We start from the raw sequence: 15,669 nt of genomic DNA on the forward strand, positions 1-15,669 counted from the left end.
CAGTAAGAAAGATTTTTCTGGCCAAATGTACGCCCCACTTTCTTATAGCTATGCCTACAGAGGGGAAGCTCTCATATAGACACACTGTTCACTTTCTTGTCTGTTTCTATGGCTTTCTAGACTTCTCCTGGAACGAAAGAATGCTGGGGACTAGAATGCTGCGGCGGGTAAATTGGTTGCTCAGCGGTTGCCATCATGGCTGCCCAAGTTCCCATGAGAACTCATGAGAGCACCCCAGAACCTCGTAAACAAGATGGGAGAGCTTAAAAGCTCTTTCTGTGCCAGGAAAACACTGAATCGTAGAATCATAGAATTGTAGGGTGGGAATGGACCCTGAGGATCATCTAGTCCAACGCCCTGCAATGCAGGAATCTTTGGCCCAATGTGGGTCTCAAACCCATGATCTTAAGAGTCTCACACTCTACCAATGGGATGCGGGTGGCGCTGTGGGTTAAACCACAGAGCCTAGGACTTGCCGATCATAAGGTTGGTGGTTCGAATCCCCGTGATGGGGTGAGCTCCCATTGCTCTGTCCCAGCTCCTGCCAACCTAGCAGTTCGAAAGCACGTCAAAGTGCAAGTAGATAAATAGGTACCGCTCTGGTGGGAAGGTAAACAGCGTTTCCGTGCGCTGCTCTGGTTCACCAGAAGCAGCTTAGTCATGCTGGCCACATGACCTGGAAGCTGTACGCTGGCTCCCTCGGCCAATAAAGCGAGTTGAGCGCCACAACCCCAGAGTCAGCCATGACTGGACCTAATGGTCAGGGGTCCCTTTGAGGCATCAGGCATAAGCCTGCATTTTATTAATGTTTGATCAGGACTTGTATATTAAAGAGGGCTTAGATTTTCAAAAGTAGATTTTCAAACGTTTCATGCCAGGCAAGAAGGCTAGCTGCTTAAGAAAACACTGGTAATGTTTTCCTAGACAAAGGGGCCCCTTTTGATTGATAGCAGAAAGCAATTCTCAAAGTCATAAAAGCTGAAATTACAGACTGAGTAATGACACTGACCCTACATGTTACAGAAGATAACAAAGGCAGAGATAAATATAATTAGGAATGGGCAAATAGTAAAATGATACCATGGGCCTCTCTTAAACCTTGAGCTGTATTTTCTAAGGCCAGAGGCAAATGGGGAGAAGCATCTAGCTGACAGAGAAAGAGAGGCTTTTTTGGGAAGTCTTTTTAAAACTGTTTCTTTCTTAAACTGAGAGAAAAGGCAACTGGCTTGGCTGGGGAAAAAGAAGCTTCTTCCTATTTTATTTTGAGGCTGGAAAGGAGGGTGAAAGGGGAAGATGTAAACTAAAGAGGTTTCTTCTGAAACTGTTTTATACTGAGTTCCCTTTTCTACTTTACAAAGACCTTATTCCTTTTAAGAGGCTACCTGTGTTGTGTATTAAATATATTGGCTTAAATGTAATTATGCAAAGGATTTAACAAATGCTAGAAGAGTTGTATTTATCCTGGAATTAAGTCAGCCAGCAGTTTAGCCCCCTGCTAGACAGGAAGACGCCATCAAATGCTGTCCTGATATATGGCTGTCAGACATTTGTTTAGAAACCTTCAAATGAAGGATATCTTTCAATGTTGATGTGAAACTCAAGATCCTTGACATATGTTTAAGATAAAAATTTAAGATTAACCATTTGTTTTAGAAGGCAATAGGGCAGGGAGGGCAAGAGGTGAGCTGGTAATTAAGATTCCTTGTTGAGACACATGTAAGATATATTACTACTTATTTGTCATTTATAGATGTAACAATATATAGCTGTTTGTGTTCCATATAAGGACAGGAGGATGTGGGTGTATCTTTTAGGATTGGATATAGCAATCAGCCAATAGGAAATCCAACTAGGCTGATTGGACAGAGGCAGCCACAGGAGGAGCAAAGGGGGCTGGATTAAGGGGATATAAGGGCTGGCCATAATGGCAGGAGCCAGGCCAGAGCTTGGTAACCATATACCACTGTGCCTCTCATTTATTTGTCTGACAAATAAATAATTATTTTAATTTCTCTATTGCTGCGTTGAATATTTCATTCCAGCTAAGTGTTAACCACAAGCAGGGTGCTACACCTTTACCTTTACTCTACCAATAGGTCAATCCCAGTTTGAGCTTTTAAAGCTCTCCACCTTCCATGCATTTAATTTCTGCTGTTCCAACTGACTGGCTTCCAACTGCATAAAGCTGAAATTGCACATGTTACATGTGGGTAGGTTGCGATCATACTGTACAGAACATACAAGCCTCCCATCCATTTTTTGGATCTAGTTTCAACTCAGGCTTACCTAAGCAAAACTGTATTCCACAAGGGTAGCTGGGTTAGTCAAACCAAAACCAGCAGAGGGCATTGTGGTAGCAAAAAACCAAACAAAGCAAAAATCCTCCTAACAATGTGTTCCTTTGCATGTTTATTCAAGAGCAATGGTCCAATGCTTTTTTCCCTTTAAAAATGTTTAGGGGTACTCTCATTTTGACTCAAGAAAATCAACATTCTATAGTTCAATTCAGGAAAAATAAATAGAGTTAATGGACAAAAGTACAAAGATTCAAAAAATGTTTAGGGGTGTGCGTCTCCCCAGAAAAAAGCACTGCAATGGTCCAATCCTATATGCGTACCCAGAAGTAAGGCACACAGAGTTCATTGTACAAGCTTGCAGCCTTACTCTGTTCAATGGAGCTTGCAATCCTGTGCACTTTCTGCAGAAGTAGTTCCATGAATGCCAAGTCAATAACGCACAGCATTGTGCTGCAATTGGTCTACTGTGGCATAAGCAGCCATGGATACAAGTTAAGTCCACATCCTTTGTGCACTTATGTCACACAGGCAAATTAATCTCAACAAGTATAGATGACAGCAGGTGAAGCACAAAGGGGGAAGTCAGCCTGGGAACCACACACACACCAGTACATAAATAATAGGGGTGAATAGAAAGAAAGAAAGAAAGGGGGTGGGGGGACTAGACGGACCATTGTAAAATGAGCCCTATCCCCTGACTTAGCCAAATCAAGTCACCAGGAGATTGTGGTAACAGTCAGGAAAAATAGATATATAAAAAATGAATGTAAGAGGTGCCCTGGCAGGATCAGGCCAGTTGCCCATCTGGTCAAGCATCCTGCTCACAGTGGCTAGCCTGCAAGCAGGACCTGGGTGGAACAGGATTCTCCCCTCTTGTGATTCCCAGAAACTGGTATACAGTGGTACCTCGGGTTACAGACACTTCATGTTACAGACGCTTCAGGTTACAGACTCCACTAACCCAGAAATAGTACCTCGGGTTAAGAACTTTGCTTCAGGATGAGAACAGAAATCGCTTGGCGGCGGCGCGACAGCAGCGGGAGGCCCCATTAGCTAAAGTAGTACCTCAGGTTAAGAACAGTTTCAGGTTAAGAACGGACCTCCAGAATGAATTAAGTTCTTAACCCGAGGTACCACTGTACTGCATCTGACCGCAAGAATAGCAACGCAACCTCTAGAGCTGCAGGCCTATAATTATTCTTGCAGTGTGCCTGACTGCTGACACCTGCTACCTCATTGCATTGCCTCATTGCATGATGACTGCCTTCTGAGTAAGATGGGCATTTAGGATTTGACCCTGCAGAACTTTTAGTCTCCAAGCTGCTACTGCAGGTGGGGACATAGGAGCCAACGCCTAGGGGCCGAGGTCCCTTAACCCCCCAATAAAATATGTGAGGGGGCTCCTCCCCAGTTGTTGGGCATTGCCATTCAGATGGTGTGTGCGCGCTGCATCTTGTGATCAATTATTTTATTCAAGTTGGCACCCCTGGGGGGGGGGCAGGAGAGGCATCTGGTTGCCCCTAGGCAAAACAACGATAAATTCTGTGCTCCCCTAGAGACCCAGAATGGGGCAAGGCAGCGTCACAGGCAGCCAGCTAAATGCCACCAACACACACTTTCACCACTGGGTGCAAACTTGAATAAAATATTGGGGGAGGCCAGGTAAATCCACCTCTGCATAGTAGATCACAAGACATGGCACACACACCATGGGAATGGCGATACCCATCATAGGAGCCGACTCCTAGGGGCTGAGGTCCCTTTGGCCCTCCAATAAAATATTTGAGCCCCCCCCCCCCAATGTCGATGGACATTGCCATTCAAACATTGTGTGTGTACTGCATCATGTGATCGATTATGCAACACCCCCATATTTTATTCAAGTTGGCACCCATGATCCTTATCACCTTTTTTGGGGGGGGGGGGTTGTTGTTGTTGTTTAGTCGTGTCTGACTCTTTGTGACCCCATGGACCAGAGCACGCCAGGCACTCCTGTCTTCCACTGCCTCACGCACTTTGGTCAAACTCATGCTGGTAGCTTCGAGAACACTGTCCAACCATCTCGTCCTCTGCCGTCCCCTTCTCCTTGTGCCCTCAATCTTTCCCAACATCAGGGTCTTTTCCAGGGAGTCTTCTCTTCTCACGAGGTGGCCAAAGTATTGGAGCCTCAGCTTCAGGATCTGTCCTTCCAGTGAGCACTCAGGGCTGATTTCCTTCAGAATGGAGAGGTTTGATCTTCTTGCAGTCCATGGGACTCTCAAGAGTCTCCTCCAGCACCATAATTCAAAAGCATCAATTCTTCGGCGATCAGCCTTCTTTATGGTCCAGCTCTCACTTCCATCCATCACTACTGGGAAAACCATAGCTTTAACTATACGGACCTTTGTTGGCAAGGTGATGTCTCTGCTTTTTAAGATGCTGGGGGGGGGGTATCCCCTCAAAAATTTCATTGGGAGAGGGGATAGGAGTTGGCTCCTATGCAGGGCCAGATTTAGGTCTGATGAGGCCCTAAGCTACTGAAGGTAATGGGGCCCTTTCTATGTCCAGCTGTCCTTTGTCAACAACAAATCGCCCCCATTTTTTGTGTTGAATATGTGCTATATGGTAATTTATGGACCTTATAGGTATCTAAAGCCATTTGCACATAACAAAATATGTATTTTATCAAAGCAATTGTTGAACTGAAATACAGTTAAGAAGAAGTATATTGATATTGGAAATGTACATCCAGTTTTTTCCCCCTTTAATTTTTTTTGGGGCCCCCAAAAGAGTGGGGCCCTAAGCTATAGCTTGTTTAGCTGTAAATCTGGCACCGCTCCTATGCATGCGCCAAGTGACGGTTCGCTTTTGCTTCCGCCGAAGCGTGCAGAGGAGCGGGAGGAGGAGGGGGCGGAGCAGCGGCCGCGGGCTGATCCCTCCGACGGCAGCCCAGCCCCGGCGCAGTACAAGAGGCGAGCGCCAAGGCGGCGGGCGGGCTGCGCAGAATGAGCGGCGCGCAAGCGGGGTGGAGCGCAGGTCCGCTGGGCGCTCGTTCGTCGGCGCTGCGCGGCGGGCGGAGTCCTTTTCTGCAGCAGCGGCGCTCTTAGGTTCGGCTGGCCGGGCGCCGCCTTCGCCTCGGCAGCAGCTCTCCGGCGCGTATGGCGCTTCCCGGCGCGCCGCGGAGGAGCCCACCGAAGCAGGGCGCGATGCCGGGCGCGGAGCCTCGCTGAGTCCCCCGCGCGGCGCCCCGGGAGAGGCAGGAAAAGGAGCGAGCCAGCCCCGGGATGAGCGCCTCGGCTGCCACGGGCGTCTTCGTGTTGTCCCTCTCGGCCATTCCCGTCACTTACCTCTTCAACGCCTTGGCTGCCAGCGGCGGGTGAGCGAGAGCGGGGCGGTCGCGTTCCCACGTGCGCTCTGGTAGCGGGTTTGCGTGCACGTGTGAACGCGGTCTGGGAGGCAGAGGAGCGGGAGAGAGCTCCGGGAATGGTGGGCGCGGGCAGAGCAGGGGTGGTGAAGCCTATTCATGGCAGGGGGAGAGGCGAACTTTGTTCCACACAGACTAGAGTTCCGGAAAAGAAAGGAATATATTGGGGTCGGGGGTAGAGAAAGCTGCTTGTTTTTTGGGGGGCATTTCCCTCTCTCGACCCACCCAAGTTGCCATCTGTAGAAGCAATGGAAGCTGAGGGCCTCTGCCTGTTATGGAGAAACTGTATTGTGACTTGCTGGGATGTCTTGAGCGATCCAGCTGCATGCTTTCTGTCCCAAACAGCTAGTGCCTGCTTATGAGTAAATGCGTGCAGGGGATCGGGCTGAATGGGCTTGCCCAGCTTATATCAGTGTATAACTTGAATGTAGAACTTCCAGCAGCTTCAATTGTAAGTTGAGGTTTCTTCCAGCACCCATTGTATTCATGAGTCAGAGATTGAATAGCATGACAGAGGAATCGCTGGTGCCTTTAAGGTCCCCATTTAAACATCACGCAGGACGTACTCAGAATGTCATTAAGGCTGCAGTTCCAACTCCCTTGGCTTGGGAGCAAGTCCCATGGAATTCTGTAGGGCTTAGCAGATGTGGCTAGGGTTGCACTGTGAATCAGCCAAATCCTGGCTCCCTGATTACCATAGCAGCATGATATGATGTGTGTGGTGTACACACATTTACCTGTTTAGGTGTACACTAAAATAGCTTATGTGTGTACATCTAAAATATATATGTATTGAGTGAAGAGGTCATATTCCATTTTTATTATTATACTGCTGAGGGGTTTATAGGAAGGCAAATCTAAATGTGCATTAGAATTGTTAATGTGCTTGATGTGTTCCTTGTGATCGCACATTCACCTGGGTCAAGTGTGCTGTTGCCATAGAATTTTACACCGGTGTCTGCACCAGCATGGTGAAGGTGCGCAGAACTTTGCATTAACTGGAGTGTTGCAGCCTTAACAGCTTCTTCCAGTGAAGTCCTACACACACCTAACCTGAGTGTTCAGAACTTTTTGGGTGTTAATGAAGCTGTAAGGGAGGACAGCTGTTGGAAGGGAGGAAGCTGCCCGATACTGAATCAGACTGCTCAGGACTGTCCTCACTGACAGCTCTCCAAGGCTTAAGCCAGAGGACATTCCCAGCCCTACCTAGAGACTGAACCCAGGACCTTCCATGTGCAAAGAAGAGGCTCCGCTGCTGACCTATTGCCCTCCATGCTTAGCTAACAAATGGACACCACATAACACCAGTCCTGAAAGACCTACTGTATTTTTCGCTCTGTAAGACGCACCTTTTCCCTCCTAAAAAGTAAGGGGAAATGTGTGTGCGTCTTATGAAGAGAATGCAGGCTGCGCAGCTATCCCAGAAGCCAGAACAGCAAGAGGGATCGCTGATTTCACTGCGCAGCAATCCCTCTTGCTGTTCTGACTTCGCTTCTCTGGAGAGGCGCTGTGCAGAAAGGGAAAGCTGCGCAGCGTCCCTTCAACGAAGCGGGAGGAGAAACGAAGCCCTTTCCATTTCTTCTCCCGCTTTGCTGAAGGGGCGCTGCGCAGAGAGGGAGAGAATATTTTTTTTCTTGTTCTCCTCCTCTAAAACTAGGTGCGTCTTATGGTCGGGTGCATCTTATAGAGCGAAAAATGTGGTACATTGGCTCCCAGTATGTTTCCTAGCACAATTCAAAGTGTTGGTGCTGACCTTTAAAGCCTCGGCCCAGTATACCTGAAGGAGCATCTCCACCCCCATCGTCCAGCCCAGACACTGAGGTCCAGCGCTGAGGGCCTTCTTGCGGTTCCCTCCCTGTGAAAAGTGAGGTTACAGGGAACCAGGCAGAGGGCCTTCTTGGTAGTGGCGCCCGCCCTGTGGAACGCCCTCCCACCAGATGTCAAGGAAATAAACAACTATCTGACTTTTAGAAGACATCTGAAGGCAGTCCTGTTTAGGGAAGTTTTAATGTTTGATATTTTATCATGTTTTTAATATTCTGTTGGGAGCTGCCCAGAGTGGCTGGGGAAACCCAGCCAGATGGCCGGGGTATAAATATATTATTATTATTATTATTATTATTATTATTATTATTATTATTATTATTATTATTATGGCCATAGAACATAGGGAATCGGAACCATTGCTGCATCTAGATCTCCACGCTAAATAGCAATGGCTCCCTGGGGTTTCAGACAGCTCTGCCTGGAGATGTGGGAGTCTGAAACCGGGACCTCCTGTCTGCAAAATGGATGCCATTCATTACTGCCCAATACAGTTGTACCTCGGGTTGGGTTACAAACACTTCGGGTTACGTGTTTTCAGGGAAACCCGGAAGTACCGGAAAGGGTTACTTCCGGGTTTCGCCGTATGCGCAGAAGTGCTAAATCATGCTTCGCACATGTGCAGAAGAGCCAAATCGCATCATGCACATGCACAGACACAGCACTGCAGGTTACGAACGCTGCGGGTTGCGGACGTGCCTCCGTCACGGATTACGTCCGCAACCCGAGGTTCCACCGTATTGCAGATGACCTGCGCCAGTGATTTCCTTGGCTTTTGTTGCAAACATAGCCAAGAGTTGGCCCCATGGAATGGAATGAGACCTCCTTCTGCCTGAATGCGCACAGGCCTGTAGTCGTAGCTGTCGTACCAGATACTATAGGTCATCTACGATTCCTGGCCATTAACTGAAGGCCCACCATTGTCTTTGGTAGAAATGGCTGTGAACTCATAAAGTCCTGTGTCGGAAGTTTGAAAGGTCTTTCCTGCTTTTGATCTCCCATTAAAGGAATTCAGATGTGCGCAGATGGCACGGGGAAGCTCAGTGGTGCCTCGGGTATCTCTGCGAAAACAATCACAAGAACCTGCATTTTTAAAAAGGCGATATCCTTTATTGCCAAGGCATATTGAGAAATGCTCTCGAGCGATATGTTTTTTAACAATTAAAATGTGGAAGAAATATATTCTCTGAACCCAGAGAAGAAGAAGCTGAAGCTGATCTTCTCAGTACCCAGCTGGAAAACATCCTTTCTACTGGTGTATAATTCTTGTTGACCCACTTCAAAATTATGACGGAGGCGGCAATCCTAACCCACTTACCTGGGAGTGAGTCTCATCAAATTGTGTAGGGCTTACTTCTGAGTAGATATGTTTAGAATTCTGCTGCAAGTCTGAAATTCTATATACACTTCCCTGGGAATAAGTTCATCTGAATTCAGTGGGGATTACTTCTGAGTAGACATGTATAAAATAGATACGTGTGTATCCAGTGCTGTTTTTTTTTGGGGGGGGGGGGTACGCAGGGGTACGCATACCCCTAAACATTTTGTGAATCTTTGTACTTTGGTCCATTTACTGTATTTATTTTTCCCAGTTTGAACTATAAAATGGTGATTTTCTTGAGCCAAAATGAGAGTACCCCTAAACATATTTTTAAAGAAAAAAAGCACTGTGCGTATCTGTTGAACACACACACTCAGAAGTAGGACCTATTGAATTCAGTGGGGCTAAGTTCTACCACCACTGTTGGAGGCAGTATCCTTCTGCTACTTACTGCGGATCACAAGTGGCTAGTATTCCCAGGAAAGTGGGTGAAATATTGCAGCCTTACTTGGCAATGAGCCCCATTAAACCCTGCTGAGTAAATATGCATAGGGTTGTGCCATCAAGGCATGCAGTGTGTTCAGACCCTCTAGGGGAAAATAATCCTCCTTTTCCTCCTTCCACAGTTTATTTTCCTGCCCAGCTATTTGATCCCTCTTGCCTGCTTCCTCTCTGTGTGAAAACATCTTGACTGTATGTTTTCAGCCTTCCTAGATATTACAGATTCATTTGCGTTACAGACATCAATTTCAGTGGAGCCGTCAGAGGAGGGCCGAGTGGGCAAGCGGCGGAGAGATCCATTGGCTGCTTGCATAATCTGTGCTGGTATTTTTAGAAGCTGCGCTCCGCTGCCTGCAAGGGACATTGTGTGTAGAGAGAGAGGAACAACAATAGCTACCAGCTGCCTTCTCAAAAGGAAGAGCCAGGGGTTTCATTTATCAAAAGAAAACTGCCAGTGCCATGGCATGTTTTGAGGGCAAAGGCCTTCCGAGCTGGAAAGCTATGGGAGGAGGGCTGTAGCTAAGTGGTAGAGAATCTGCTTCGCATGCAGGAGGTCACAGGTTCAAATCCTGGCATCTCCAGGCAGGGCTGTGAAAGGCCCTCTGTCTAAAAATATGGAGAGCCATTGCCAGTCAGGTCAGGGTAGACAATGCTGAGCTAGAGGAAGCAGTGGTCTGACATGGTATAAGGCGGGTTCCAATATTTAACTGAAATCAGCCCTGTGTTCTATGCCATGAGAATGTGAATCTTTCTTTATATTTTGAAAAGGACGACAGCTCAGTGACAGAGCCCATTCTTTGCATGCAGAAGGTTTAAGATTTAAACCCTGGCATCGCCAGGTAGGGCTAGGAACGACCCTTGCTTGAAAGTTTGCAAAGCTGCTGCCAGCCCGTGTGGGCAGTATTGACCTGGGTGCACTAATGGTCTGCTTTTGGCATAAGGCAGCTTCCTATGTTCTTTAACCTCAGATAACCTCAGCCTAATCCTTTATATCCCTGCCTGATCACCAAGACCTTTGGGAGAGTCTCTATAGCTGGTCCTTCGTGCTTCAGAGGTACAGCTCGTAAGTACCAGAAGCCATGCATTCATTGTAGGGGGTCTGACCCTGTGGGACCCCACTCCCAAACTGAGATTAGACAGGCACCCTCCTTGCTGAACTTTGGCGCATGACTAAGACTAGTAATGTAAGCAAAGGCAGATGCTGTTATAGTTTCTCTTGCTAAAGACTAAGGGGTCAAGTAGCAGTGCTCACACTCTGTTTTTATGACGGGTTGTGGTAGATACTCGTATTTCCTTGATATGGGCAAAGCGTTCCTTCAAAGCAGAAAGGGTTTTGTTTTTGCGTAACTATCCGCTTTTGAAACGGTGTTCTGTACATAAGGATCTGCAATTTGCAAACGACTTCTCGCGATGAGCTTGGTTTGCGCTAATGATGGTTTGGTGCACTGCTGCCAAACTATAGTTTATGTAATTATGTAGCAAAATGTTTGCTTGTCACCAAGCCAGTGAAATGTAACAACTAAATCGAACAGAATAAGGCTGCTCCCTCCTTTCTGAAGACATGATTGCTTGTGTGATTAAACAAAACAAAAAAAAAAAAAGGAAGTGAGATACAAAGTGTGTTTCCAAATGAGGTCTGAGAAATTCTTAACCACAGAGTGCTAACGTGCATTCGCAGAAAGGAAAAATGCAAAATCAAGCAAACCTTCAAAGCAGTTTCTTACTTTATTATTACGTGTTAAAGCTGCAATATGAATCTTGACAATGGAGAGAATGCCCTCGTTTCTAGGGCTTAAAAGACAAACATGGGCTCGTTGTGTTTGCATTTTGTGCTGGGGAAGATCAGTAGCAATGCTTAAGCTGCCTTGCAGGGATGTTTATTCGCTATTGCCTGTTTATGGTATTGGACTGGATGAGGTCCAGTAAACTGAAACTCAATCCAGAGAAGACAGACACTGTTAGTAGGTGGTTCCTCTGCCTGGAAAAACGGTGCCAAACCAGTTCTGGATAGGGAGGCACAGGTGGAATGCCTTCTACCAACTAGTCACCCACCAATGCCCCTTTAGACAAGGATGATCTGGCTTCGGTAGTTGATGCTCAGAGATCGAGTTGTGTGCACCAGTATGCCATTTGTTTGATACAGTTGAGGAACCATTGAGATGATAGACTTCTCCCCTGGTTTTAATCTCTGCAGCTCCTGGGTCACTGTTGCAGTTGGATTGTTGATTCTGTTCTTAGTGGGTCTAGCAGCCCGATTCCTGGTGAAAAGAAAACCTCCCCGAGACCCACTGTTCTATGGTACGTATCGGTACCCTGCAACAGGAGTATCTCTAAGGGTAGAGTGTGGCTTTTTACTAAGGTTTAATGCAGGGCTAGGCAACCTAAGGCCCGGGGGCTGGATGTGGCCCATTAGCCTTCTCAACCCGTCCTGCGGATGGTCTGGGGATCAGCGTATTTTTACATGAGTAGAATGTGTCCTTTTATTTAAAATGCGTCTTTGGATTATTTGTGGGGCCTGCTTGGTGTTTTTACATGAGTAGAATGTGTGCTTTTATTTAAAATGCACCTCTGGGTTATTTGTGGGGCATAGGAATTCGATCATATTTTTTTTCCAAAATATAGTCCGGCCCACCACATGGTCTGAGAGATGGTGGACCGGCCCACGGCTGAAAAAGGCTGCTGACCCCTGGTATAATGAGAAATTATGGTTTCCCACTGTAAGAACAAATTGCCTTGAGCCTTGGGGTTATGTGCTCCTTGCCATTCTCTTTTTGTGCCCACAAGAAGGAGAATGAAAACTTCTGGTTTCGATTTTAAAGCTAACCACACCAGCCTGTGATGTCTGAAGTTGGGGAATTGTGATTTGAGGTTAAGGCAGAACCAGGCTGTGGTTTCAAGACCTGGATTGTTTAGATCAGTGGTTTTCAACCAGTGTGTCATGGCTATAAGCTCCACAGGTGAATGGTGCCTCTGGGCCTGGCCAGGGGGTTTGGTGGCCAGGAACTGAGGCGGCCTTGGAGTAAGCAAGCAAGCAAGTCCACCAACGCTTGCTGTTGGGAATGGACAGACAAGTCCTAGGCCTCTGTGGGGCAGTGTGAGCGGGCACCTCTCTTTGGGGCTTGGGGGGCAGCTCAGAGACCAGGCATGGCAGCGGCGGCTGCTGGGAGGACTCCCAAAGAGAGGGTAGTGGAGGCTGAGGGAACCCTCCACAAGGGAGGGTGTTTGAAAAGGGATGGGGGCCACCAGCTCTGCAGTCAAGGGGTGACGTAACTGGGCTCCTGAGCCCCAAAGGGGTGCCACAGAAATAATGTAGTTTTGTGGACTCAAAAAAGGTTGAAAACCTCTGGTTTAGACAGTTGCAGGGATGGGAACTTGCGGCCCTTCAGATGTTTTTGTTGGACTCCAACTCTCATCAGCCCCAGCCAACTAGGCCAGTGGTCAGGGATTATGAGAGCTGTAGTCTGTGACATCGGGAAGGCCACGGGTTTTCCATCTGTGCTCTAAACAAAAAAACAAACAGTCCCTGAGTCCAGATCACAGGGTACTGTGGTTAGTTTAAGATCAAAAGCTTCTCTGACTTTAAGAGTGGCTGGGGAAACCCAGCCAGATGGGAGGGGTATAAATAAATTATTATTATTATTATTATTATTATTATTATTATTATTATTATTATTATTAATTATTACAAGTTACAGGGAACCAGGCAGAGGGCCTTCTCGGTAGTGGCACCCGCCCTGTGGAACGCCCTCCCACCAGATGTCAAAGAGAAAAATAACTGCCAAACTTTTAGAAGACATCTGAAGGCAGCCCTGTTTAGGGAAGCTTTTAATGTTTAATAGGTTATTGTATTTTAGTGATTTGTTGGAAGCCACCCAGAGTGGCTGGGGAAACCCAGCCAGATGGGTGGGGTATAAATAATAAATTATTATTATTATTATTATTATTAGGGCATGGGGGAAGAGTTGGGAGCGTATGAGTCTGAGGCTTACGGTGGGGAAGGCCAGCCTGGCTTGTGCCACCCTGGCTGTCTAGCTGAGCTTGACATTAGGAAAAAGACACTCTTACAAGTTATTAATGTGTTTATATTCCTCCTCCTCCTCTTGAACTGCCACAGTCTATGCCGTGTTTGCTTTCACCAGCATCGTGAACTTGATCATTGGGCTTGAGCATGACGGAATCATCGATGGATTCATGACCCATTACTTGAAAGAGGTAGGTGATGATTTCAAGGTAGGAGCCGCTTGGCGGATGACTGGAGGGTGGTGAAGGCTGCATGAGCCTTTATGGACGCCAACAAAGGTCGTTTTTAGTTCCTCCTAAAATCTCCACCTCCTCCCTGAGTTCTGGAGAACTTAAAAGCTTGCTTCCTCTTTTGTGATATTTTCGTTCTCGGCAGTGCTTGGGTGCCGTTCCTCCACAACAACCAAGACTTTTCTTTTTTTACTTGCAAGGCTCCAGAGCAGAGGTGGGGAACCCCAGGCCAGATGTGGCCCTCCAGGCATCCCTGTCTGGCCCTCAGGGATCTCCCCAGCCCACAGTCCTCCCTGGCTCCTGCTGTGCACCCTCCTCTAGTGCTTCTGCTTGCCTAGAATTTCCCCTTCCATGCCATTTCATCTCACTTTTAATTTTTATACCGCCTTTCTATACTACGGTACACACCAAAATAGATGGCAAAGATTGTCCACGTAACAATCTGATCCAATACAAAAAGTCACAGTAACTTAAAAATAAACAGCTTATATCAAATAAAGCAATTTTCAATAATGCATTAGAATATAATAGTAAACAGTAAAATTAAATATCAGCAAATAGTAAACAGCTTACACTTATAAATTACAGTAAAGAATTACTAAACTGTCAATCAATAAAAATAACGGCAAGTCACAATGCATAAATTGCCACAAGACATACAAAAACCCATGTAAAAGGATCAAATTGAGAAACAAGGACACACCACTTATAACACAATTTTTTTAAAAAAATATGGTCTGGAAAAGGCTCTTAGGGCTGGAGGATAGGGCAAGGCAGGTGGAAAAAAGGCATTGCATGATGAAAAGCAGAAAATCTCTTGTGCACATCTTGATTATTTCGCGTGGCTGGAATGTACCCTGGTATACCGAAGGGAATGTGGTCCTTGACCTGAAAAGGCTTCCCTAGCCCCTGTTAACGGAAATTCGAGGGTCCTCTTGGACAAATGAAGACACCGACCAGAGCAAGTCAGAGCAAAACAGCAGCCAGTAGGCTCGGTCTTTATTTAAGAAAGACTGTCGCGACAGGACTCCCACCGCCCACGAGGTGAAGCAAGATGGAAGCCCCGAACAAAGGGAGACCCTGACTTTTATTAGTTGCTAATCCCCTTAGCTACACCCTCAGAATTACATCATATTTACATCATGATTATATTAGGAATAGGAGGAGTTGGGGAGGAGCTGCACAGGTAACTTGAGTGTCCAGACACCTGGCCGGAGCCTCCTTCCCCCTCCCTACATGAGCCATATTCAAGAACAAAGGAAAAGGGCGAAGTTCCTGCCCCCCTGAGGGGAATCCGGTCACAGTCCCTTGTGAGAGTCCGTGCGGAATACACTATGATATGCAGTTCATTATGTCCCTGATAGCCCTCTGTCTGAGCCCATCACCGATGGCTATCAAGGTTGTCACGTATACCAGGAAGAACACAGAGTACGTGACTGCTCGGTGAAGGGATTATGGCCGCCAGATATCAAGCCACCCCTTTGATAGTCCTTGCAATATGCAGTAGAATAAAAGTGGTCCGGTGAAAATCCGAAGTACGGCTGATTTTTAGTGAATTTATAAGGGATATTGTTTTTGAAGTTCAAAGCACTTTCGTCTTCAGGAAGTAGCTTGCTACATTTTGATTAGATCAGTCACGGTCAATTGAACTCGGAAACTTTGTATTGAGAGCTGTCAAGGGTCAGGAAAAGAGCGGCAGTAGCCTGCAGTACCTGCGTGGCCGCCGCAAGGGGCGCTGTTCGGTAATGCTGATTGGCTGAGGCGGGCGCCGATTGACAGCGGAACTCGGTCGGCCGGTCTACCCATAATAAGAATAGGGCTATGCGGGGTGCCATAGCGGGGAGCTGTCAAACTAGCGCTTCCTTATTTACGGAAGGCTTTAAGGGATGCCCCTCTAAAGGGACGTCCCCAGGGTCAGGAAGGGGAAGATGTGTACATGTGTGCATGTGGTGCTTGTGTGACACGTGTTAGTGTGTGTGTGGGGGGGTTTCCGGCGACAGTTCCCCCCTTCGGAGATAAGATTGCGTAGGTAGGGAAACCGCGCAATCCTTTTCTCCGCATAATTAACAGAG

The 15,669-nt window shown here is 47.0% G+C and overlaps 1 protein-coding gene across 2 annotated transcripts in view; it reads left to right on the top strand.

Annotated features, from left to right (window-relative positions):
- The first annotated feature begins 5,280 nt into the window (after window positions 1–5,280).
- The window catches only part of TM6SF1 (transmembrane 6 superfamily member 1), a 36,524-nt gene continuing 26,135 nt past the window's right edge, over window positions 5,281–15,669 (top strand). Inside the window, exons 1-3 of one of the 2 annotated variants that reach the window (XM_081171262.1) lie at window positions 5,281–5,652; window positions 11,541–11,644; window positions 13,461–13,558. In XM_081171262.1, the coding sequence (XP_081027388.1) occupies window positions 5,561–5,652; window positions 11,541–11,644; window positions 13,461–13,558 (294 nt within the window). In that variant the 5' untranslated portion in view covers window positions 5,281–5,560. The remainder of the gene's footprint in view (window positions 5,653–11,540; window positions 11,645–13,460; window positions 13,559–15,669) is intronic. The other variant, XM_081171263.1, reaches the window with a different exon arrangement.

The sequence above is a fragment of the Podarcis bocagei genome, assembly GCF_964188305.1.
Source record: "Podarcis bocagei genome assembly, chromosome: 14".
NCBI lineage: Eukaryota > Metazoa > Chordata > Lepidosauria > Squamata > Lacertidae > Podarcis > Podarcis bocagei.